The sequence below is a fragment of the Carcharhinus amblyrhynchos genome, chromosome 9, assembly GCF_965287045.1.
Source record: "Carcharhinus amblyrhynchos chromosome 9, sCarAmb.v2.hapA, whole genome shotgun sequence".
NCBI lineage: Eukaryota > Metazoa > Chordata > Chondrichthyes > Carcharhiniformes > Carcharhinidae > Carcharhinus > Carcharhinus amblyrhynchos.
The window spans coordinates 57292349-57316769 of NC_137332.1; the positions used below are offsets into that span (position 1 = coordinate 57292349).

The window sequence follows — 24421 nt, forward strand, 5'->3', positions numbered from 1 at the left end:
GAAAATTTGTTAAGATGTGAAATATTGAAGTGTTTAACAGACATTAAATTTTTGTATGTTGCTTTCAAAACTGAATATCATTTCTCAACTCTATAGCATCTTGATAGGATATTATCAGAAGACAACTAGAAGTTACATTGCTAAAGTATATAGAAACGATCCTATCCTTTTCCCCCTTTGGAAATATTTGGAAATTAACCAATTGTCTATGTAAATATATATCACTAACCAATGTTGGCAATTGGAAAGAAACACTTCTGTAACTGGCACAGTGAGAGTTATAAAGAGATGGGTGTTATCAGTGTACATATGGTAACAGATGCACTTAAGACATTTAAATGGGTTTTACGCCAATTGTAGTTTGTGATTTACAACACCTACCTTTGGGAATGGAGCATATTCAACTGTCTAAACTGAGCTACAATGCAAATCAAATTCAGCATGTTAGATTGTGACCCAATTTTCCTCCACAGATACAACTGACAAATTAGACCTCAGAACGCCCACATATAATTCCTTGTCACATATTTTAAGTTATTTTTGGCTTCACCCACTATCAGTTGATCAGCAGCGATAAGCAATTGATGCTGTGATATTTTTGCCTTTAGGGTATTGGATAGAGTTGCTTAAGCATTTGGGATTTTGATTGCTAAGTAAATAAACCTGTGGTGGTGGTTGGGGGAACAATAAATTAAAAATATTAACCATCCAGACATTCATTTGGTCTGTTATATGGTTACATAAACTGTTTATGTGTGTCTAATTTCTGTTTCATTGCATCAAATAGTTGGAATTTGAGAAGAAACTGATCTTAGTTTCATGATTGTAAATTGCATTCAGAATCCAGAATGTAGGACGAATGGTACCTTGAACTCATGTTAACTTCTTTGAATGACGAGAATGTCTTCACAGATGATGAACAGAAATTTTTCAGATAGCAACCTAGATCATAGGTGGTGACACCTGCACCCTTACTGAAGCCTCACTGCCCATGATGTACATAATCCAGTAAGGTCATGTTCTTTTATTAGTAAGGACTTCAGCTCGTATTACCTTAGCTAACTGTACTAAAGCTGAAACGTTGTAAAGTTGAGGTCACTTTGGTGATTTTTTTTTTTACAAATGTATTGATCCACTGTTTATCTTCCAATACTGTCAAAACTAAGGGAGGACTCATGTTTCTACTCACTTGGAGTCCATAAAGCACTGGCATTTTATAAGAACATAAGAACATAAGAAATAGGAGCAGGAGTAGGCCATCTAGCCCTTCGAGCCTGCCCCGCCATTCAATAAGATCATGGCTGATCTGTTGTGGCTCAGTTCCACTTTCCCGCCCTCTCCCCATAACCCTTAATCCCCTCTCTTATCAAGAACCCATCAACCCGCTTCTTAAAAATATTTAGCGAGGCAGCCTCCACCACTTCAACGGGCAGAGAATTCCAGAGATTCACCACCCTTTGAGTGAAGAAGTTCCTCCTCAACTCCGTTCTAAACCGCCTCCCCTTTATCTTGAGGCTGTGCCCCCTAGTCCTACTGTCTTTTTTGAGCGGGAAGAGTCTCTCCACCTCTATCCTATCCATCCCATTCATCATCTTATACGTCTCAATGAGATCTCCCCTCATTCTTCTAAACTCTAACGAGTACAAGCCTAGTTTATTCAGCCTCTCCTCATAGCTCAATCCCCTCAACTCCGGTATCAGCCTAGTAAACCTCCTCTGCACTCCCTCCAGGGCCAAAATATCCTTGCGCAGGTGCGGCGCCCAAAACTGCACACAGTACTCCAGCTGCGGCCTCACCAATGCCCTATACAGCTGCAGCAAGACCTCCCTACTTTTATATTCAATCCCCCTCGCTATGAAGGCCAGCATCCCATTTGCCTTCCTGACCACCTGCTGCACCTGCAAGCTGGGTTTTTGCGACTCATGCACAAGGACCCCGAGGTCCCTCTGCACCGTCGCCTGCTGCAGTTTTTCGCCACGTAAGTAATAGTCCTTCCTACCATTCTTCCTACCAAAGTGGACCACCTCACACTTGCCAACATTAAATTCCATTTGCCATTTCCTGGCCCATTCGCCCAGCCTATCTAGATCCTTCTGCAGACTCTCCACACCCTCCGCACAATTTGCCTTTCCCCCAATCTTGGTGTCATCAGCAAATTTCGACACCCTGCACTCGGTTCCCTCCTCCAGATCATCTATATAAATGGTAAATAGCTGAGGCCCCAGCACCGACCCCTGGGGCACCCCACTAGTCACCAACCGCCAATCCGAATAGCACCCATTGACCCCCACTCTCTGCCTCCTATTTGACAACCAATCCTCTATCCACGCTAACACCCTACCCCCAACTCCATGTCCCCTGACCTTCTGCAATAACCTCTTGTGAGGTACCTTGTCAAACGCCTTCTGAAAATCCAGAAAGACCACATCCACCGGCTCTCCTCTATCCACTGCCCTAGACACATCCTCATAGAACTCCAGTAAATTTGTCAGACACGACTTCCCTTTAATGAAACCGTGTTGCGTCCGCTCTATCAAGCAATTCCCTTCAAGATGCCTCGCAATTTCCGCCTTAATGACGGATTCTAACATTTTACCTACCACAGACGTTAAACTAACCGGCCTATAATTCCCCGCCTTTTGCCTGGCACCCTTCTTAAACAACGGCGTAACATTAGCCGTTTTCCAATCTTCCGGCACTTCCCCGGAATCCAGCGACGTCTGGAAAATAACCACCAAGGCATCCACTATCACCTCCGCCATTTCTTTCAGAACCCTCGGATGCATTCCATCCGGTCCTGGGGACTTGTCCACAATCAGCCCCTCCAGTCTGTCGAGCACCACCTCTCTAGTAACAGTAATGTCATTAAGACCCTCCATTCCTACCACCTTTCCATCGCTAACACCCGGCAAATTATTCACGTCCTCCTCCGTGAAGACAGAAACAAAAAAGTTATTCAAGACCTTAGCCATATCCCCATCCCCTACCACTAGCTCCCCTTTCTCATCCTCTGAAGGACCAACGTTCACCCTAGCCAGCCTCTTCCTTTTTATATATTTATAAAAACTCTTGCTATCCTTTTTTATATTAAGTGCTAGCCCAGCCTCATAGCTTCTCCTACCCTCCTTTATCAACTTCTTTGTCAATCTTTGTTGACATTTAAACCTTTCCCAATCCTCTTCTCGCCCACTACTCTTAGCTACTCTAAATTCCTCCGCTTTTAATTTAACACTTTCCTTCACCTCCTTCGTTATCCACGGCTTATTACCTCTCTTCCTACTGCTACAGATCATATATAAGGAGTGTTACAATTTTTCAGCCTCTCATGTTGCAATGACTTTGCAGCATGTGACATGATTCCTTGTCCCAAAAATTTAGACCTTATTGTCTTCAACTATTCTCATCCCTGCATCCATCATTGCCTATAATTTCCAAAGCCAATCACACCTTGTTTACCCTTTTAAATAATCTTAAGGCTGTCATACAGGAACCTAATCCCCTGATAAATCAGTATGATCTCACCCACGTCAACTGTAATCCACAAACAGTGCTAGAAAAACCCACATGAAGGATTAAGTTTTTTTCAAAATAAATCTATTACACAAGATACTTCTGGCAAAAATTTAAGACGTTGGATTACAAATGAATCTCTTAATAAAATTATCTATAAACAAAACCAATAACTTAAGAGTCAATGTTGTCCAATCAAAGAGATTTCTTTGGGTGGGGAGGGGACGGACATGTTTCGGTCTCCGGTTTGTAATCCAGGGTAAATCACCATACTTAATGTAATGTCTGCTGTGCATATCTCTCAGGTGGTTTATGCGCATAAGTTCAATTTTTTTAAATTGACCTAGCAAATCTTTATTTCTCATGGTTGAGGACTTGGAAAGAAATTTCAGAGAAATATGATCAAGAGTTAGTGAAGGGGAAAGCATTTTTAAAATTTTTCTCAACTCTCCAAGGAATAAATCTGGATTTTTGTTTTGGTGGGAAATTGTGTGTCTGATGGATATGTGCTCAGCTGAAGAACTTACATTATTGTAGTTTGTACACTAAAAACAGTGTTCCCTGTATCCAAGTCTTGCTGGACACTTAAGTGGCAAAGTGTCTTTAACATGGAAACATGCCATTAGGCAATTATCAGGAAAAACAATTCAAAATTAAAAGCCATTGTTTTATATTGTTCTGATTCATTTTACACTGCATGTTAAAAACAAATGGAAGAAGATGCCTTCAGCAAATCAACTGCATTAGATCTGTACTTTCAGAATTAGCAGTACCATAAATGCACAATATCAATACAAAAGCAGTTCATAAACACTGCATCAAAATCTTCCATCAAAGATCCAGCATTTTCTGCATGTGTTTTAGTGTCTCATCAGAAAATTATATTAAAAATATCTGATCATAGTAATCAGCTCCTAAATATAAACTAATAAAATTAATTTTACTAAGAATAACACACTGCATACAAACTACTCTAGATATTTCATAGTAGTTTTTTGAATTGTAATGATAAATTGATTTTACTGCCATATGAGTAAGAACTAATGAGTTACTTGCATCTGGCACCATGATTTGAGTATGTCAGGTTCTGTAGGAAATGTGCTTTATTATACATATCATTGTGCCATTGTTGGTATTTGATAACTTAAGCTATGTCGATGATGGAGGACAAGTATAGTCGTCTTTCAGATGGGTACAGTTGTCATATTCCTGTACATGGTTTTGCTATAAATCACAAGAAATCCCACTTTTGACCTAAATTGATGGTGGCAGGCATAGAAAGATTGAATGGGGTGGTATGGGTATTCGAGAAAAATTGTCATACTGGGCTGGTGGGGCATGCTTTTCTGAGGTTGGGACCAGGGATATTGGTGAAGCAGAGTAAAGAAAGTTTTGTTTTGTGTCTGAACCTGTTGTATTGATCTTGGCATATCTCATGCTGATCCTCAGTGCGCCATTTCAGAAGTGATCCATTCACTGGCACAAACACCCTTAGTAGCAAAAAGATCACAAAAAAAGTAACAAAAATCTCGAAAGTACCCTTATAAGTATAGCTATTATAGGGATGGAAACTGGATTCATTTGGAATTAGCTGGTTTTTAAATTTGAGATTGCCTGAGGTTTGGGCAACTAATAGTGAATTACTTAAAACTAGGCACGTTGATGCAAAATCATGGCAGGATTGTTTACAAACATCGACAAATCACTACAGTTAACTAAATGTATCACAACAATGTTTATCTCCCCAATTCCACAGCCAACATCTATTCTCTTCTCTCTGCTCTTCGATCAGATAAAGTTAAATGTTTATCTGTTCAAAACAATGGCCCTGTGGCTCCATAAGCTTCTTTTATATAGGCCTGATGCAATGTTCTCTCTGTTGCTGCATGGATGCGCAGTTCAAAGTTCCTGTGCACCACATGCACAAGTCAGGTCTAAAATGCATATGCATCCTTGCATTAAAGAGCACAGACACTTAAGCACACTACAAATAAGTTAGAAGGTGCGTTGGCCTGATGGTCTTTCATTTTAATCCTACATACATAACTGCTAACCCACCAGTGTGATGGGTCAACATCTGGCAATGCATTCACAAAGAGATATGCACCAGAATTTTTAAGATGTGATCGCCACATTTACCTCCACTTTCCACCTCACCAGTCTCTGTATTTAATACATACAATACGATCATACAACTTAACATATTTCCTCATTTCTCTCAGCTTTTTGTCCCTCTGTCCATCAATGATATCATGGTTATTCTTCCATCATTCCTCCTACATGGGCAACACTGTAGTTAGCACTGATGCCTCACAGCTCCAAAGACTTGGATGAATTCCAGCTTTGGATGACTGTTCATGTGGCATTTGCACATTCTCCCAGTGTCTGCATGGGTTTCTTCAGGGTGCTCTGGTTTCCACCCACAATCCTAAGATGTGTAGGTTAGATGGATTAGCCATGGGAAATATGTAGGGTTACGTGGATAGGGTGGATGAGAGGGCTTGGATAAGTTACTTTATCAGAGTTGGTGCACACTCAATGGGCTGAATGGCCTCTTCTGCACTGTAGGGATTCTATGTTCTCCACCACCCGCCTCCCCCACCCAGCAAAATAGATGTGATACGACACCTACCCATTCACCTCCTTCCAGCAATTTATGTAGACAATTTTCCAATCCAGTATCCTGCAATTGCTATTTATGGTGTCATCTACTTTGGATAAATTGATGCAAGTTAAGTGATTGTTTTACTGAATACTACTGTTCTATCTAAAACTATGACCCTAAGGTCCCTATTTCTTGCCATTTCAATTCTCTGTTGCCATCTGTGATGTCTTTGTTTTTCTAGACTATTCGAGTGAAGCTCACTATAATCTTAAGGAACGTCACCTCATCTTTTTACTGGGCATTGTGCAACTCTCTGGCTTTAACACCAACTTTAAAAAATTGACATAGTTCTTACTTTCTCAGGAAAGATCTATAGGCAACATGGCTTTCCGAGATATTAGGGTGGTGGACAGGGAGGAGCATGTTGAGTGACAACCCTCCATAATTTTTCTACAAAGCTCCTGAGTTGTTAGAGCTTGTTCTGACTGTTAGAATGCTCTCCTCTACTTGTATATACCTTAGCTATTGTAAAATTTCACTCATCATTTAAAATCATTATATCACCTTATCTCCAATTAAGCAGTTCATGCGTGTGCATTTCCTCCCTCTCGTCTTTCTTTTTAAGATGGCTGGTTAATGGCACTTATTTTCCAGTTCAAATGATCCCATACTTGAAATACTGATGGCTGCCCTCAGCAATTTAGTGCTGAAAGCAGTGTGAACTACTTGAAGGTGAGACTTTCTCTTCTGTCTCAGGAAGAAGTCCTGTGGGAAGCATAACTGGGAAATTTGCTGATGACACAACAATTGGCAAAGTGATAGTGAAGAGGATAGCTGCTATTTCCAAAATATCAATGGTTTGGTTGAGTGGGTGGAAAAGTGGCAAATGGAATTCAATCCTGAGAAGCGCGCAGTAATGCATTTGGGGAAGGCAATCAAGCCAGGGAATACAGAATAAATGAGAGGATGTGGAGAAGGGAACAGGATGTGAAAGACCCTAAAATCCACAGGTCCCAGAAGGTGGCGGGACAGGTGGATAAGGTGGTAAAGCAAGCATATGGAACGCTTTTCTTTATTGGGCAAGCTATTGAATATAAAAGCAGGAATGTAATGATAGAACTGTATAAATGTTGGTTAGACCACAGCTGGAATTTTGTGTACAATTCTAGTCACCACAAGGCCATAATTGCCCCGGAAAGAGTGCTGGGGAAATGCCAGGACTTGAAAATTGCAGTTATGATGAGATTGGTTAGGCAAGGGTTGTTTTTCTTGGAACAAATAAGGTTAAAGGGTGACCTCATTGAACTGCACAAAATTATGAGGAGCCTATTTAGGGTACACACATAAAAGACTTGTTTCCCCATCTGAGGGATCAATTACCAGGGGCACAGATTTAAGGTAATTGGTAGAAGGATTAGAGGGAATATATGAAAAATTTGTGGGTGTCTGGAATACACTGTCCAAACTGGTTAAGGCAGAAATGTCCAATTCATTTAAAAGATACCTAAATCTGCATCTAAAGTGCTGTAATCTGCAATGCCATAGATCAGATATTGGAAAATGGAATGAAAATGAGCAGCTACATTCTTTTCTTTCTTTTTTGGCAGGTGCAGACACAATGGGCTGAATGGCCTCTTTCCATGCCATAACTTTTCTATGGTTTTAAGCCCTGCCTTACACAACTACCAGCCAATTTGATAGCCAGCACTCTGCACAAGCAGCAGCTGCAGTCCCAATGAAAAAAAATCTGTACTTAAGCTAAGTCCAAGGTATTGTTGCCCTGATGACATGGTTGAGGAGCGCTTGGCTGCAAAGACCAGGTGGGGAGGGTAAAGGGAGAAATGATCTTGAACGAGGTAATGCATCTGATGGGCAAAGGGGACTTAAAAGAAGCTTCCAACGCTCCCAGGTAAACCCTGGAGGCCACCTGATGCCTCTACCATTTCACTTAAAATTTCAGACAAGACAGTGGTGAGCATGTAGATGATAGGTAGGTCACTCCTGGATTTTACAAGCGCCACCCCCCCCATAAATCTACCAGTACAACAGTGCAAAATTCAGTCCACTAATTTTTCTGTTCTCTCTGCTGTCTGACCTGCTGAGCATTTTGAGCAATTTCTATTTATAAACTGAAAAACTTTTGCTGATAGCTTTTAGCGGCATGTTACATACCAGACAGTTAGCAGCATATCACCTGGCCTATCAGAGGCTCAAAATGTGATAAGTAATGAGCGATATTTGACAGTTTTAGAATTTTCACATAGTCCAAACAACCCAGAGACATCGGTTGGATAGGACAGCAGGTAATGGCATGGAAGCCCCATGAAAGTCTTTCTGGTTGTAGGCTCTGGACCTACTCTAACTCTGCAGTATCTGTGCGTTGTCCTGCTTCAATCTGAATGCCTTTCATTGTAATGTTGAAATGACTTTTGCAGTTAGTTTACATCCTGGGTGTGGAATGCTGACTGCTTTGATCTTTCTGTGACTGGTTTCTAAAATCAGTGCGTCAATTCATACTAAAGTTGGCAGGGACTGAAAAGTCGATCACAATTTCAACAAATTTTATAACCTATAGTATGTCTTTCAAACAAACATCTGTGATGATTTTTCATGTCTACACAATAAAGAAAGCCCTATCAAAACATTTACGAGTTGCTTTGTTCCGGAATAAACTTTGATGCTCAATGTTCTGGAATCCACACAAAAGCTAACAAAAGTCTCTAAGGATGGGAATGAGAAAACATAAACAAGAATGGTCACATGCTTAATTTTAAAAGGAAAATAACTTGGGTAGGGCAAGTATTGTGATTTGGTGAGGGGAATTAAAACATTTTTCACCATGCAACCACTTCAAAAGGCTATCATAATGCAGATTAATTACAAACAGAGCACACATACATAATATGGAGATACCAGCATTGGACTGGGGTAAACAAGTCGTCTCACAACACCAGGTTAAAGTCCAAGAGGTTTATTTGGTAACACAAGCCACAAGCTTTTGGAGCGCTGCCCTTCATCAGGTGAGTGGGAGTTCTGTTCACAAACAGGGCATATAAAGACACAAACTCAATTTACAAAATAATGATTGGAATGTGAGTCTTTACAGCTAATCAAGTCTTAAAGGCAACGGCAAATGTGAGTGGAGAGAGGGTTAAGCACAGGTTAAAGAGATGTGTATTGTTTCCAGACAGGAAAGTTAGTGAGATTTTGCAAGCCCAGGCAAGTCGTCGGGATTACAGATAGTGTGACATGAACCCAAGATCCCAGTTGAGGCTGTCCTCATGAGTGCGGAACTTGGCTATCAGTCTCTTCTCAGCGACTCTGTTGTCGTGTTGTCATAAAGGCTGCCTTGGAGAATGCTTACACAAAGATTAGAGGCCGAATGCCTGTGACCACTGAAGTGTTCCCCAACAGGAAGAGAACACTTTTGCCTGGTGATTGTCCAGCAGCGTTCACTCATTTGTTGTTGTGTCTGCATGGTCTCCCCAATGTGTCATGCCTTGGGACATCCTTTCCTGCAGCGTATTAGATATTCGGCCTCTGATCTTCAGATAAGTGTTCTCCAAGGCGGCCTTCACGACACACAACGCAGTGTCGCTGAGCAGAAACTGACAGCCAAGTTCCACACACGAGGACGGCCTCAATCGGGATCTTGGGTTCATGTCACACTATCTGTAACCCCCATGACTTGCCTGGGCTTGCAAAATCTCACTAACTGTCCTGGCTGGAGACAATACACATCTCTTTAACCTGTACTTAACCCTCTCTTCACTCACATGGTCTGTACCTTTAAGGCTTGATTAGCTGTAAAGACTCGCATTCCAACCATTATTTTGTAAATTGAGTTTGTGTCTTTATATGCCCTGTTTGTGAACAGAATTCTCACTCACCTGATGAAGGGCACTGCTCTGAAAGCTTGTGGCTTGTGCTACCAAATAAATCTGTTGGACTTTAACCTGGTGTTGCCACACATACATACAGTGGGCGGGATGTTCCAGCTGCGTTCGCCCCAAAAACGGAAAATCCCACCCAAGGTCAACAGACCTTTCCGCCCCTTGCCCACTACAATTCACCCATGTCTTTTAAAACAGAAGCCATCACGCTGAATAGGACTGAAGCTTTGACGTTAATCAGTGCTGACCTATGAGTTATTTTACACATGTTCCCGTCAGGAGTTTGACTGAAATTTACTAATTTCATTAGTTATTGAGAAATGGCACTCATTGGTCAGTCAGTCCTGCACATCAACACTTAACAAAGGTGACAGGGCAGTAGTTTCAATCCATCGACAAGGACATTATACAGAACAAGTGTTTTTATAGATTCCCAACTGTATTAAATTTTGCTCATGTAGAAAACAAAAACAAAATTAGATTACTTTCCCTAAATTTAACCGAAGATGTGCAGGTTAGGTTGATTGGCCATGCTAAAAATTGCCCCTTGGAGTTCTGAGATGCATAGGTTATAGGGATTAGCGGGTAAATATTTAGGGATATGGGGGGAGGGCCTGGGTGGGATTGTGGTCGGCGCAGACTCGATAGGCTGAATGGCCTCCTTCTGCACCGTAGGGATTCTATGATTAGGGAGCTAGCTACAACTGCAAAAATTTAAGATGTTGGACAATAGTGAAAATATGACAGAATGTTCAATGACTTTTTGAATAGTGTCAGCGCTGCTGGAAATAAAACCTATAACTGGAAAACTTTACTAAAACATAGGTTCCCTGGAATTCTTAGTGATTCAACATACACAGATTTCTTCTCTAAGGACAACTGGAAATGAGGCAGACTTAGTATTGTACATGGTTTCAGGTGCTAAACCGCTTCAGAATGAATGCTCAAAAACACATTCAATTTTATACTCCACATAGGATTTAAAAGCGAAACATTAGATCCATTGTTCCTGTAATAATTTTCTTGCATGCTATTAGACAGTATATAATTTGCCTTCTTTATTTAAATAGCACCTTAAACAAAACCTTTTACACTAGTACCTCTGATACAGAGAATTTTATCATTCTCACAACTAGAGATGAACATTAGTAAAACATAATTAACTAAATCCAGTTTGTGGAGAAATACTGGTGTATGATCATTAAGCAGTATTAAACTAAGCCTCTGTTTCTGGCCTCGAGACACAATGCTGCATTGCATTGCTCCAAACTGTAGGTTAACTCAGCCAACTGGCTGTAACCAACCATCAGCCTCTTCCTGTAAAAGAAGGAAACAGATTAATCTTTAAATGCAGTTTACTAGCACCTCATAGCATCTCGCTGACATGCTTTATGTGATGAAAATTACATTTTAAGGTTTGTTTCAACAGCAGTATTTATATAATTTCATCCAATTCAACAAAATTCTTACTTAGATATTTGCATTATCCACACAAATACTTTTAAAGCCAACAAAAATAAAATTGATCATTTATTTTCTTAGGATAGACTATGAAGTCATTGAATTAGTTTAATCCAAAGTCAAACTGCTAAGAGATCCTAAAAAAATGTTTGAAATCTCTTTGCTGCATGGTCAGCAGAATCTTTAGTTTTACAGTCAGCTGAACAGTAATTTCTATGTCTATAAGTCTGAATACACAGGCCAAATTCAAAAATATTTAGGCAGCCAGCAAACTGATTGTACTATATACTATTAACTATCACCTTTTTACAATCTATATCAATGATCTACAAAAGCAGGGAGAGTGTAACAGTGAAATTTGCTGACTACATAAAAATAGATGGGAAAGCAGGCTGTGATGAGGAGATAAAATGTTTAAAAATGGATATTGACAAGTTAGGGGAATGGACCAGAATCTAGCAGATGGAGTTTAATGTGGATAAATGCAGGTTATCCGTTTTGGCTGGGAAAATAAAAGGGCAAATTGCTATTTAAATGAGAAACAGATTCAAAAGACATCTCTGCAGAGGGATCTGGGTGTCCCTGTGCATGAGTCTCAAAGTGGATATGCAGGTACAAAATGTTATAAGGAAGGCAAATGGAATCTTGACATTTATTGCAAAGGACCTAGAGTATAAAAATAGAGAAGTGTCATTACAATTGTATAAGGCATTGGTGAGACCACACTTGGAGTATGGTGTTGTTTTGATCACCTTCTTTGAGGAAGGATGTGGTGGCACTGGAGGCAGTTCAGAAGAGGTTCACTAGATTGATTCAAGGCTTGAAGGGGTTGTCGTATGAAGAACAGTTGAGTAGCTTGGCTTGTACTCACTGGAGTACAGAAGAATGAGGGAGGATTTGATTGAGGTATATAAAATACCCAACGGGATTGATAAAGTAAATGCTAACCAAATACTCCCCCTTCTAGAACAGTCTAGGACAAGAGGTCATAGTTGTACATTAAGAAGATAGAGGTTCAAGATCAAGATACGGAGAAGCTACTGCTCACAAAGCATTATGAATTTATGGAATTTATTGCCCCAGAGTGCAGTCGAGACATAATCATTGGATTCAAGAAAGATGGATAAACATTTGATCGAAAGCAGGATAACGGGCTCTGGGGAAACGGCAGGAAAGTGGAGTTAGAATGAGATGGAGATATAGAATTGCCTATTCTTACTCCTAATTCCTATGCTCCAATATATTAGAGTAGCACGAGTATATCTGATAATCCCAGCATGGGCACTAACAACCCACATAAACAATGGATTAAACTTTTTCCACCTGTATGAAAAATTTTTTTTTTTTAATACTTATACTTAATTTGAACAATGAAATGTATGTTTCTGTATACTTTCTGTATATTTTGTATGTTTTTGTACAAAATAGAAATTGGCATCAACTCATCATCAAAATAAAATACACGCAAGACAGTCTGTGCCGGGGATTACGTTTTACAGTTTCCAACGTTTGCAAAAGTATATTAGGCTTTATTGCAAGAGGATATGAATACAGGAGTAGCAAATTTTGCTTTAATTGTATAGAACATTGAGACACCGCACCTGGAGCACTAGAGAGCAGATGTGAGGTTATCCACTTTGGAAGAAATAATAGTAGGATTATTTAAATGGTGAAAAGTTGCAGCATGCTACTGTGCAGAGGGACCTGGGGGGTCCTTGTGCACGAATCGCAAAAACTCAGTCTGCAGGTGCAGCAGGTGATCAAGAAGGCAAATGGAATGTTGGCCTTTATTGCAAGTGGGATAGAATATAAAAGCAGGGAGGTCTTGCTGCAACTGTACAGGGTACTGGTGGGGTCGCAACTGGAGTACTGTGTGCGGTTTTGGTCCCCTTATTTGCGAAAGGATATACTGGCCTTGGAGGGAATACAGAGAAGGTTCACCAGGCTGATACTAGAGATGAGGGGGTTAGTTTATGAGGAGAGATTGAGTAGATTGGGCCTTGCTGGAGATTAGAAGGCTGAGGGGGGATCTTATAGAGACTTACAAGATAATGAAGGGGCTAGCTAGGGTAGAGGTAGAGAGATTCTTTCCACTTAGAAAGGAAACCAGAACTAGAGGGCACAGCCTCAAAATAAGGGGGAGGGTAGTTTAGAACAGAGTTGAGGAGGAACTTCTTCTCTCAAAGGGTGGTGAATCTCTGGAATTCCCTGCCCATTGAAGTGGTGGAGGCTACCTCGTTGAACATGTTTAAGTCACGAGTCGATAGATTTCTGATCAATAAGGGAATTAAGGGTTACGGGGTAAGTGGAAATGATCCACTTCAGATCAGCCATGATCTTATTGAATGGCAGGGCAGGCTCGAAGAGCTAGATGGCCTACTCCTGCTCCTATTTCTTATGTTCTTACTGTGTGCAGTTTTGATCTCTTTACTTTAGGAAGGATATTATTGCCATAGAAGTACGGCAGCAAAGACTTGTTCCTGGGATGTCATGACTGTCAATTGAAGAGAGATGGAGAAACTAGAAAAGAAGTCCTGCTATTCTGGCAATCCTCATTTCCTTCTCACATGCAGTGCTTCCATAACTTCTTGGTGCATTTGTAAATGATAGAAGAAGCCAGCTTTTTGTAGGATGGGCCTAACTGAACAATATCACAACTTGGATACATCATTTAGTCTGTAAAAAGACTTAATTAGTCTCCATAATTATCTCCAGCTTCTTTTGGAGGATTTAAGAATACTTCTCTTTGGAACCGTTCCTCTCGCGAAAATGCTTAGATGTGAAAGGATTTACATTCTGTGGGATACACTCTAACAAGTTGGTTGCCGTGTTACAAGATTATTGTTTTGCTTTCAGCCCCAATAATTTTTCTTGGGCCTCTCCATTCTCTTTCTACCCTTTTCTTTTATAATGTGCTACTACCCCAGCTTTAAAATTCATATCTGACGACCTGATTTGATACCTCAAAGCTCTCTGGATTTTCTCTGAAACCTCTGCCTTAATAAATGTCATCCTTCCATGGCACTTAAATATTTTGAAACGTCTGAACCAGTTGTAGTTCCCTTCACAGCTGGGAGTTGGTGCCACATTACTGAAGGTATCTTTGGATTCCTGGCATAAATGAACTGATGGAGACTCCAGCCCCCCACCATCTGAAGCACGTTTCTTTGCATGTACATGCCAGAAAATGGTCAATTTATAATTTATTAACTAAACCTTCAAAACATTTTGTCATTCATGGCATGATTTTTCTCATATATCCCATTGCAAAAAGGACATTCTGTGTGATACCAAAACAGAGATTCATAGCTACGGGGGAAATTATAATGGAAAGGGCTCTTCGGTCTGGAAAAAGACTTGAGGGGTGGGGGAGTGACCTAGAAATTTTTGAGGTTATGAGAGTTTGATAGGGTAGATATTTAGAGTATGTTTTCACTTGCAGGGGAGACCAGAACTTGGGCCAACAATATAAGATTAATACTAAGAAATCCATAGAGACTTTAGGAGAAGCTGCTTTACTAGCGAGGGGATAAAATGCAGCATTTGCTACCAAAAGGGGTAGATGGATTTAAGGGGAAACTACATAAGCACATAAGGGAAAAAGGAATAGAAAGAAATGGGATTCAATGAAAACCTCTAGGGCTAATGGTTGTTTCTGTACCATAGATACTATTTAACTATGTGATACTGTGGCGTTGGGGATGCGATTTCTATGAGGCATTGAAACTGAAGATCACTTCCTATTCTGGCTGTTTAGAAAATTTCAAACAATCTCATGGCATTATTGGAAAATGAGGTGAAAATTCCCTTGTGTTGTTGCAGGAATTTCTCCCTTGAAGACAGCAAGGGTGGCTTGCAAATCTGGTGCAGAGAGGGCAATAACATTGCAGTCACCTGCAGTTAACTGTTGATCATGTCTGTCTAAGTGGTCAGTTTAGTTATGATGGAGGTAACTAAGGTTGAAAAGTTTTTAATCTAGACAGTATTTTAATACTGGCATCAGAGGGCAGTTGCTCTTTAAGAGATGAACAGCCACCGTTAGGTAAATTTTAAATAGTATGGGGCTATCACACAGCATTGTTTGGCCCAGTTCTGAATTTTGTCCATTTAATCTTGGTCTGTAGATGCCTAGTGGCTTCAAAAAAAACTTTGCATATTGTGACAGTAAGTATATTGTTGGACCTCTCAGGCTCTCTCTTCCCCTACTTGACCTTTATCTGCAAGATTTGTCTTTGGGGTCAGTCTTGAGCTGTTGGAGTGTTGCCTTCCTGACTTGTGAGCATAGGTTGTTCTGCCAGGCAACAAAGACTATTCATTTTTGTTCTAAGAGGTCACATATTTCAGTGTTGTTTCTGATCAACAAGTCCTGGTGACAATGATGTTTTAGGTCTGAGACATTGATCTCCTTCTCCAGATTATTGTCTCCTTTAGGATAATAATGGAAAAAGATAAGTGCTGTCCGAGGGGGAGGGTGCTAAACTGGGGGAAGGCAAGTTACAGCCGGATGTATGGATACTGATTGGGAGAGGTTGTTTGCGGGTAAGTCCGCGTTCGGCAAGTGGGAGGCTTTCAAGGGAAAACTGAAAAGGTTGCAGGAAAGACATGTGCCGGTTAAGAGGAAGGATGGGAAAGGTAGGATTAGAGAGCCGTGGATTACAGGGGATTTGAGGACTTGGTCAGGAAGAAGAGAGAGGCATATGTTAGGTCTAAGCAACTGGAGGAACATAGAGAGAGTAGGAGGGAGGCAAAAAGGGGAGTCAGAAGGGCAAAAAGGGGAGTCTGAAGGGCAAAAAGGGGGCATGAAATGGCTTTGGCGGATAGGATTAAGGAAAATCCAAAGGCATTTTACTTCTATGTTAGGAACAAAAGGGTGGTTAGAGGGAAAATCGGTTCTCTTAGGGATGGAGGAGGGGAACTGTGCTTAGATTCTGAGGGAATGGGGAAGATCCTGAATGAATATTTTGCGTCAGTATTCACGAAGGAGAGGGGCTTGTGTCTTGTACTGTCTTGGAGGGAGCTGTAGACCAGTTGAAGGAAATATCCATGACGAGGGAGGAAGTGTTAGGGTTTTTAGGCAGCATAAAAACTGATAAATCTCCGGGGCCTGATGGCATTTATCCCAGGCTGCTTAAGGGGGCGAGAGATGAAATTGCTGGGCCTCTGATGCAAATCTTTGTCTCTTCTTTGGACACAGGTGAAGTCCCAGAGGACTGGAGGATAGCGAATGTGGTACCGCTGTTTAAAAAGGGTAGTAGAGATAACCCTGGTAATTATAGTATGGTGAGTTTGACGTCAGTGGTAGGAAAGTTGTTGGAAAAAGTTCTTAGGGATAGGATGTATAAGCATTTAGAGCGTTGCGATCTGATTAGGGATACGCAGCATGGCTTTAAGGGGAGGTCTTGCCTTACGAATCTGGTAGAATGTTTTGAGATGGTGACAGAAATGGTCGATGAAGGACGAGCCGTTGATGTCGTCTATATGGATTTCAGTAAGGCGTTTGACAAAGTCCCTCATGGTAGGTTGGTTGAAAAGGTTAAGGCTCTGCGATAGAGGTGTATAAGATAATGAAGGATATAGATAAACAGTGGCAGGCTTTTTCCTAGATTGGAGACAAATATCACGAGGGGCCACGGGCTTAGGGTGGGGGGGGTGAGGTATAATTTGGATGATAGAGGGAGGTTTTTCACACAGAAGGTTGTGGGGGTATGGAATGCACTGCCAAGGTGGTGGAGGCAGGCACGCTAGACTTGTTTAAGGTGTACTTAGATAGACACATGAGCGAAATAGGGATGGACAGAGATAGGAGACTGTTTTAAATAAGGATCAGAGCCTCGGGACATTCTTGGAAATCAACTGTTACGTGTTGATGCTTTTCTCTTTTACTCCACAGGTGCGTCGGTCCACCTTGTTGTCTAACGAGGGACATACACGCAGTGGGTCGTGCGTGGGCTGCTCTTGGATGTTTCGAGAGTAACCTAGTACTTTGTGTCAATTGTGTACACTTAAACTGGACCAGCAGATGGGCACCGCGACAGCTCAGTGACTACCACTGTTTGCTGTGCAGATACATGGATTTGGGCCACTGTCTGTGGGAGTTTGCACATTCTCCCTGTGGTTGCGTGGGTTTCCTCCGGGTGCTCCGGTTTCCTCCCACACCCCAAAGATGTGCTCTTAGGCTGATTGGTGTAACAAATTGTCCCTAAATTATTCTCCCGTCAATCTGGTTTCCAATGTGGGTGCCATAAGCATAGACGTGGGTCAAGGGTGGAAGCGGAAAAGCACATTGTTAAAATGGCAGCGTGGGCTCATTGGGCCATAGGGCCTGTTTCCTGTGCTGTGTTGTTCTTTTGGCCTTATGATGTCTGGTGCTAGATGCCTATTCGTCATTGATCAAACAAGTCAATGATTAGCCCAATAGGCATCAATCCTGCATTACAACAGTGACTATATTTCAAAAAGTACTTCATAGGCTGTAATGCACCTTGAGACATAAGAACGTAAGAAATAGGAGCAGGAGTAGGCCATCTAGCCCTTCGAGCCTGCCCCGCCATTCAATAAGATCATGGCTGATCTGTCGTGGCTCAGTTCCACATTCCCGCCCTCTCCCCATAACCCTTAATCCCCTCGCTTATCAAAAACCCATCAACCCGTGTCTTAAAAATATTTAGTGAGGCAGCCTCCACCACCTCAACGGGCAGAGAATTCCAGAGATTCACCACCCTTTGAGTGAAGAAGTTCCTCCTCAACTCTGTTCTAAACCGTCCCCCCTTTAATCTTGAGGCTGTGCCCCCTAGTCCTACTGTCCTTTCTGAGCAGGAAGAGTCTCTCCACCTCTATCCTATCCATCCCACTCATCATCTTATATGTCTCAATGAGATCTCCCCTCATTCTTCTAAACTCTAATGAGTACAAGCCTAGTTTATTCAGCCTCTCCTCATAGCTCAACCCCCTCAACTCCAGTATCAGCCTAGTAAACCTCCTCTGCACTCCCTCCAAGGCCAAAATATCTTTGCGCAAGTACGGCGACCAAAACTGCACACAGTACTCCAGCTGCGGCCTCACCAATGCCCTATACAGCCGCAGCAAGACATCCAATGGATGTGAAAAGTGATATATAAATGCAAGTTTGCTGGTGTCTTCAACTGACACAACCAAAAACAAATGTATTGCCCACGCATCTCACCTATTATTGGTGTTTTCTGATACAGGTTGACTTTTAGATTTGTCAACATCACAGCAATGATTGCATTTCAAAAATAATTAGTTGGCTATCAAGAGCTTCAGCATATCCTTGGTTCATGATTAGGTGCTGCGATAGTACAAGTCTATTTTTACATTACTTATGAGCGGATGATACTGAAGCTCTAAGAAACCAAATTATGTGTATGGTTAGACATAAAGGCACTTCACGTAATGAGAAAACAAAAGGTAGAAATTAGCTTCTGAGCTCAAATGAAAATGGAATGTTAAACGTGCAACAGTTGAGTCAGAATATTAATGTCTTGCAGCAACCGTCCCAGCAATAAATAAACAAACTCAGACTAAACTACGGATTGTCACCTACAGTTCCTGCCTATTAGCAATAGATGTTTCGGGTGCCTGTTGCAGACTAAACTCAAATATAGCCAAACATAGCAGGAATTTTCAGTCCTCTTCTGTCTCACAATCACCTGAAATTGGGATGCTAGGGAGACAAGTATCACCCTTCCTCCTTTCTGGTTTATTATATCTGATTCTCACACATCCTTTTAATCCTCAAGGCCATCTGAATGCCATGAAAGTAACAAGCTGCAATGTGCAGTGTTCTTTATTAAGTGATGCATTTTGGAAATATAATTAATAGCAGCATGGGATCTGTGCTGCTCTGTACAGCAGCCAATTTCAAAACAGTAGAGTATTATACCAAATTAAGAACTGCAAATATGCAATTTTAGCCAGAACAACAGAAGTGTTGTTTTACAGTACAACATAGTTCTTTAATTCCAGTTTATAGTATAATGCCTATAATGGTTTGGGCAATGTAATGAATTAGCACGCTACACTTTTACTTCTGTGACCCAGGTTTGAGCCCAGCTTATTCTACTAAGAGCAAAGTCTGATCTTTTCTGGCTGAATGTTTCCAATGATTCTTGGCATTCCAGGGAAATTTCTATTTGGCCACTTGGCACAGAACCACAACATAGATTTCTTCATAAATTAATGTGAAACTGGAAATTTAAAAATGGCTAGCATAGGAATTAAAAAAAACACAGGGTCAAAGTGCGTTGAAACCATATTATTGGAGAAGAATAGAAATATCATTAGTTTGCATTTACCATGTTATATCTTGATGATGTAACGAGATATCAAAAACAGAAAACTGTCCTAGTTCCCATAAATGGTATCTTAACGGGAATGCAATCCACAATTTTATTTTTTTTTCAGTTGTAGCATGCAAGGGAATGAACATGAAGGACAGAAGTAGAAAATCAGATTAAGATAGATACAGACTGAACTGAATGCAGAGGAAGTTGCTGCAATCTTAACAATTTTGTCAAGAATCGTAGAAAATTTTCAATCAGAAATTTGTGTTTTTTTGTCCATCCAGGTGGTTTGTTGAGGCAAACTCGTGAAGTCTATTCAATAAGTTTTTTTCATCAACCATAAACTTGATCTTAGCCTTGAAGTCATTAACATTTAATATGCAAATGTTGATATAATGACACTGCAAATGGAGTTTGGATTTTAGGTCAAGTTCTGTACGTTCTCTCCAAAGTTTTGAATAATACATTAATGGAGCTTTATGTCACTGTTATGTGATTCTGCTCATGCACTGAATAAAGAAAATCATCCACATATCAAATCTAATATGACTGAAATAAAGCAACAATTTAGAGACTCAATAGCATTGCACACAGAGATCATATTGCACACAGTGGGTTCATTTACATTGCCAGGCAAAAACCTGCTTGCAACTCACCTGTATTCTTCATGAGTAAAGCATTCATGCAAATCCTGTGCAGAGATCCTGGTAATAGAAATATTTGTCTGCAAAGAATAAATTAACTTTCTGAATAAAACTTCCTGTAGCAACGAAAGTTAAATGAGTAAAATAGAAAACAAACAGAAACACGAGTAATCGCCAAGATATATTTTCTTATGCATAGTGATCAAGTAACTAATTTGTTATGCATCAACCTCTATTGTATTATTCAACACAAACCTTAAGGAGTAAGTAAGTGAATGGACAGGTTTAAACATTGTTTTCTAGAAAGCTATTTTAATACCTCTTCATTATTTAGAAAGATATGCAGGATCTCCGCGAGTTTCTGGAAGTCTTGAACGTTGCTATCAGATGACATAATTCTGAAACAAAAATCACAAACAACATATTAGGTAAAGTCTAAAGCTAGAATATTAAACAAGCAAGCCTCAAAGTTAACTCCATGACAAAATATAAACATGTCTGAGGGGATAGCACCATTTAAAGTTACAAGGAAAGTAACACTATTCCACGCAATCAGAGTAGTTTAATAAGAAGTCTTCATATAAGAGGCAGCAATCTGAAAGCTAGTGGCTTTTGCTACCAAATAAACCAGTTGGAACTTAACCTAGTGTTGTGAGACTTCTTACTGTGTTTACCCCAGTCCAACGCCGGCAACTCTACGTCAGAATAGTTGCCAGATTTAACCTGTATTTATTAAATTATGAACTATTTTTGCTCTTCTGGCCTAAGGTAAGAACATCTTTAGCACACTGCATATACTGTTAGGCTTGGGATTTAATTTGTGTATCAGTGTTGGGAAATAGAACATTATGTTCTCATCCAGCATCTGTAATCAATTCAAAATCAAGTATATCAGATTGTAGAGAATCATATGAGCAGCATGGTGACATAGTGGTCAGCACTGCTGCCTCACAGTGCCCGGGATCCGGGTTCAATTCCGACCTTGGGATACTGTCTGTGTGGAGTTTGCATGTTCTTCCCATATCTGTGTGGATTTCCTCTGAGGGTTTTGGTTTCCTTCCAAAGTCCAAAGGAGTGCATGATAGGTTGATTGGCCATGCTAAATTAACCCTTAGTGCTGGGGGCTAGCAAGGTAAATATGTAAGGTTGCGGGGATAGGGCCTGGGTGGAATTATTATCTGTGCAGACTTGATGGCCAATTGGCCTCTTTCTGCACTACAGGGATTCTGTGATACAATTTTACAGCACGTAAGAAGCTATTAAACTCATTACTGATATTGACAATTTGAAAAGTTAGCCATTTCCTCTCATTTCCGCTTCTTTTTCTCCATTTTCTCTTACATTTTTGTTTTACTTTTATAAGCTATTGTGGATTCTGCTTCCACTAATACTTCTGCTAAGGCATTCTATGTTTCAATAGTTCTCTGCATGTAAAAATGCTCTTTTCATTTATTTGGTGATGATTTTAAATTTATGTTGCTGAGCTACTAACGCACCAACAGGTTTGAATAGTCTTTTCCCAATAATCTTTTCAAAATCCTTCAATATTTCCAATAGATGTATACGATAAAGTCATCATGGGATTACTTCAACAACGTACATTAGTCTCAATTTAATGTCATTTTCCATTATTACCATTTTGTGAGGAAAGAACAATTTTCAGACTGTAGAAATTGGATAGCCCAATGGATAGCACTGGGATCACAATTTGTGACCAGCCCATATAGATCGAGACGGGCAGCAAGCAAACTTGGTGAACTCAGTTCTGTAAGGCTCTCCTGAGTTCTGTGGAGGAGATGATTGTCTGCATCAGAGGCCAGCTGCGACAGGGCCAGCAGCATCCAAAATCAATGAAGATAATGGCATCTTTTTCCTTTATGTCCCTTCTCAATTCCCAGTTCACCATCAACTTGAAATCTGGCACTGTGAGCAAGCTGCTGATGGTATGATCATGGATCTCTTGCTTCCCACTCATCCCCATGTGCTTCACACCGCACCCCTGTCTCTTGATCTGTTACTCGTAGTCACCTGTTCAGGTACTGGCACCTCGAAGGTAAAAATAAAGTTGAGATCAGTATGGAGAACGAGTGCCCCCAACATAGGCTGGGTATGAAGAATGATTTATTTGCCAGTGCATCAGAGGAAGAGGTCATGATAAGTTTTGCTGCAGGTGACTCAGGTAGGAATCTCACTCATTAACACTGAAGTTAATGCTAAACCTCACTGCAACATTTCCTCGATCACCCTGCCGACCTTGAGTCACCATTGCTGCTGCCTGTACGGACAGATCACCTACTCCTCTGCCATCCCCATCCCTGTGAAGATTACTCACACCCTCAGAAAAATCCAGCACATCACACTTGCCTGCAAAAACATCCAGAGCACCTCAGACACTTTGTAAGCAAAAAAGGTTTGCAAAAATTACCTTACTTGCAATGCGAGTTTCTGGCCCTTTAAATAATAATCACCCTACTGTATTAACTGGGTTCATCTTGCAGCTTCACGTTTGTTCTTTGGTGAGTGAACAATGAGAAAGTTGCCTGCACGTGTTGGCCAAATTTGGAATCAACACTATCCTGATGGCACACATCCCAACCACCTGATGTGCACATCAGGTGGTTGGGATGTGTGCCATCAGGATAGTGTTGATTCAAAGCCTTTCAGTGTAGTGGTGCCACATTATGCACCCTTTTCTTGCAGCAATTCCGCAAACGTTATGCCAAAGTGGCCAGAGGTGCAGACCACACAGATAAAGCATTGCTGTGTGAGCAATGTTTCCTCTTAAGTTGCAAGGGTGTGCAGCTAGCTGCATTAAGAAATGTGCTGCACTTGAAATGAAGATTGCACACAAGCAATGCTCCCTTTAAGATAAGCACATCACAGTGAACAGGTGCGAGAGGAATATTTTATTCAAGGTAATTTTACTCACACCCATACTTTCAAATTAAGGGTGCTTAGGTGCTGCAGATTTATGGATTTTTATTGAGAAGGCTTAAATCCATTTCTCCCTTACAGAAGTCAAAGTATCCTTTTCCTTATGGCCTGAGCTGGATTTAGGATGTTGAGATGCTGGCGCTGGACTGGGGTAAATACAGTAATAAGTCTCACAACACCAGGTTTAAGTCCTGCTTATTTGATAGTTTGCCCTCAAGCTTTCGGAAACAGTGTTCCTTCATCAGGTGCGTGGAAGGTTCTGATCAGAGAAGGAAACCTGGTGTTGTGAGACTTCTTATTGTATTCAGGAACCAGGGGTATTAAAACATCAGTCTAAACCACAATACCATTTAGTCACCCCAGGATGCTGGATCTCATTCAAATCTCTTTTTTAAATTCTATTTGAAGAAAATGTTTTATATTCATGTTTTTATACTGTTAATTGTTTAATGCAGATTCTAAGGTGCTGGCATCTGTGACACATTTTATTACATTAGAAGTGCTATATGAATGCAGGTTGTTATTTTCTGAGCCAGTTCCCTTATTCCTGTGGTAGACCTGAACGCCAACTGAAAACATGGAGATAAATAGAAAAGCTGCATTAAAATGTTGATTTACAGTCAGAACTGGGGAAGTTAGAAATGAAATAGGTTTTGAGAAAGTTTTTGAGCAAAAACTTTTATTGGCATGAAGAGAGAGCCAACTTTAACAGCAGACACAGCTTACAGATACTGCTTTCCCAGAATCTGCTGAACCGCAGAACTGAATTCAGCAAGCAAATTAAACAGAGACTGTGCCATATAGGCCAAAAAAACTTGGAGAGCCTTTTGTGAACAGTTATGCCTCTTCAAAATGTGACTTTGTTTGATAACGTTCAGCTTTCTTGAAATCTTTACTGTATCACTGTCTATAATTAAGGGTTAATTTGATTTGGTTTAATTTGATTTTGTCAAATAGCTGATATTGTGGCCAGCAGTGATACAGGTTAGTGTACAATACAGATGTTTGTTTTATTGGAAGGAAGAACTTGATAATTCTAATGACAAAAATCCCATGGGAGTTCTCAAGGTT

The 24421-nt window shown here is 40.6% G+C and overlaps 1 protein-coding gene across 2 annotated transcripts in view; it reads right to left on the reverse strand.

Moving 5' to 3' along the window:
- Nucleotides 1-11046: 11046 nt before the first annotated feature.
- swt1 (SWT1 RNA endoribonuclease homolog) overlaps nt 11047-24421 on the reverse strand; it is a 102642-nt gene continuing 89267 nt past the window's right edge. For both annotated transcript variants that reach the window (XM_080195737.1, XM_080195738.1), the window contains exons 17-19: nt 20736-20814; nt 20429-20496; nt 11047-11325 (exon numbers count right to left, since the gene is read on the reverse strand). In XM_080195737.1, coding sequence (XP_080051863.1) covers nt 11220-11325; nt 20429-20496; nt 20736-20814 — 253 coding nt within the window. In that variant the 3' untranslated portion in view covers nt 11047-11219. The remainder of the gene's footprint in view (nt 11326-20428; nt 20497-20735; nt 20815-24421) is intronic.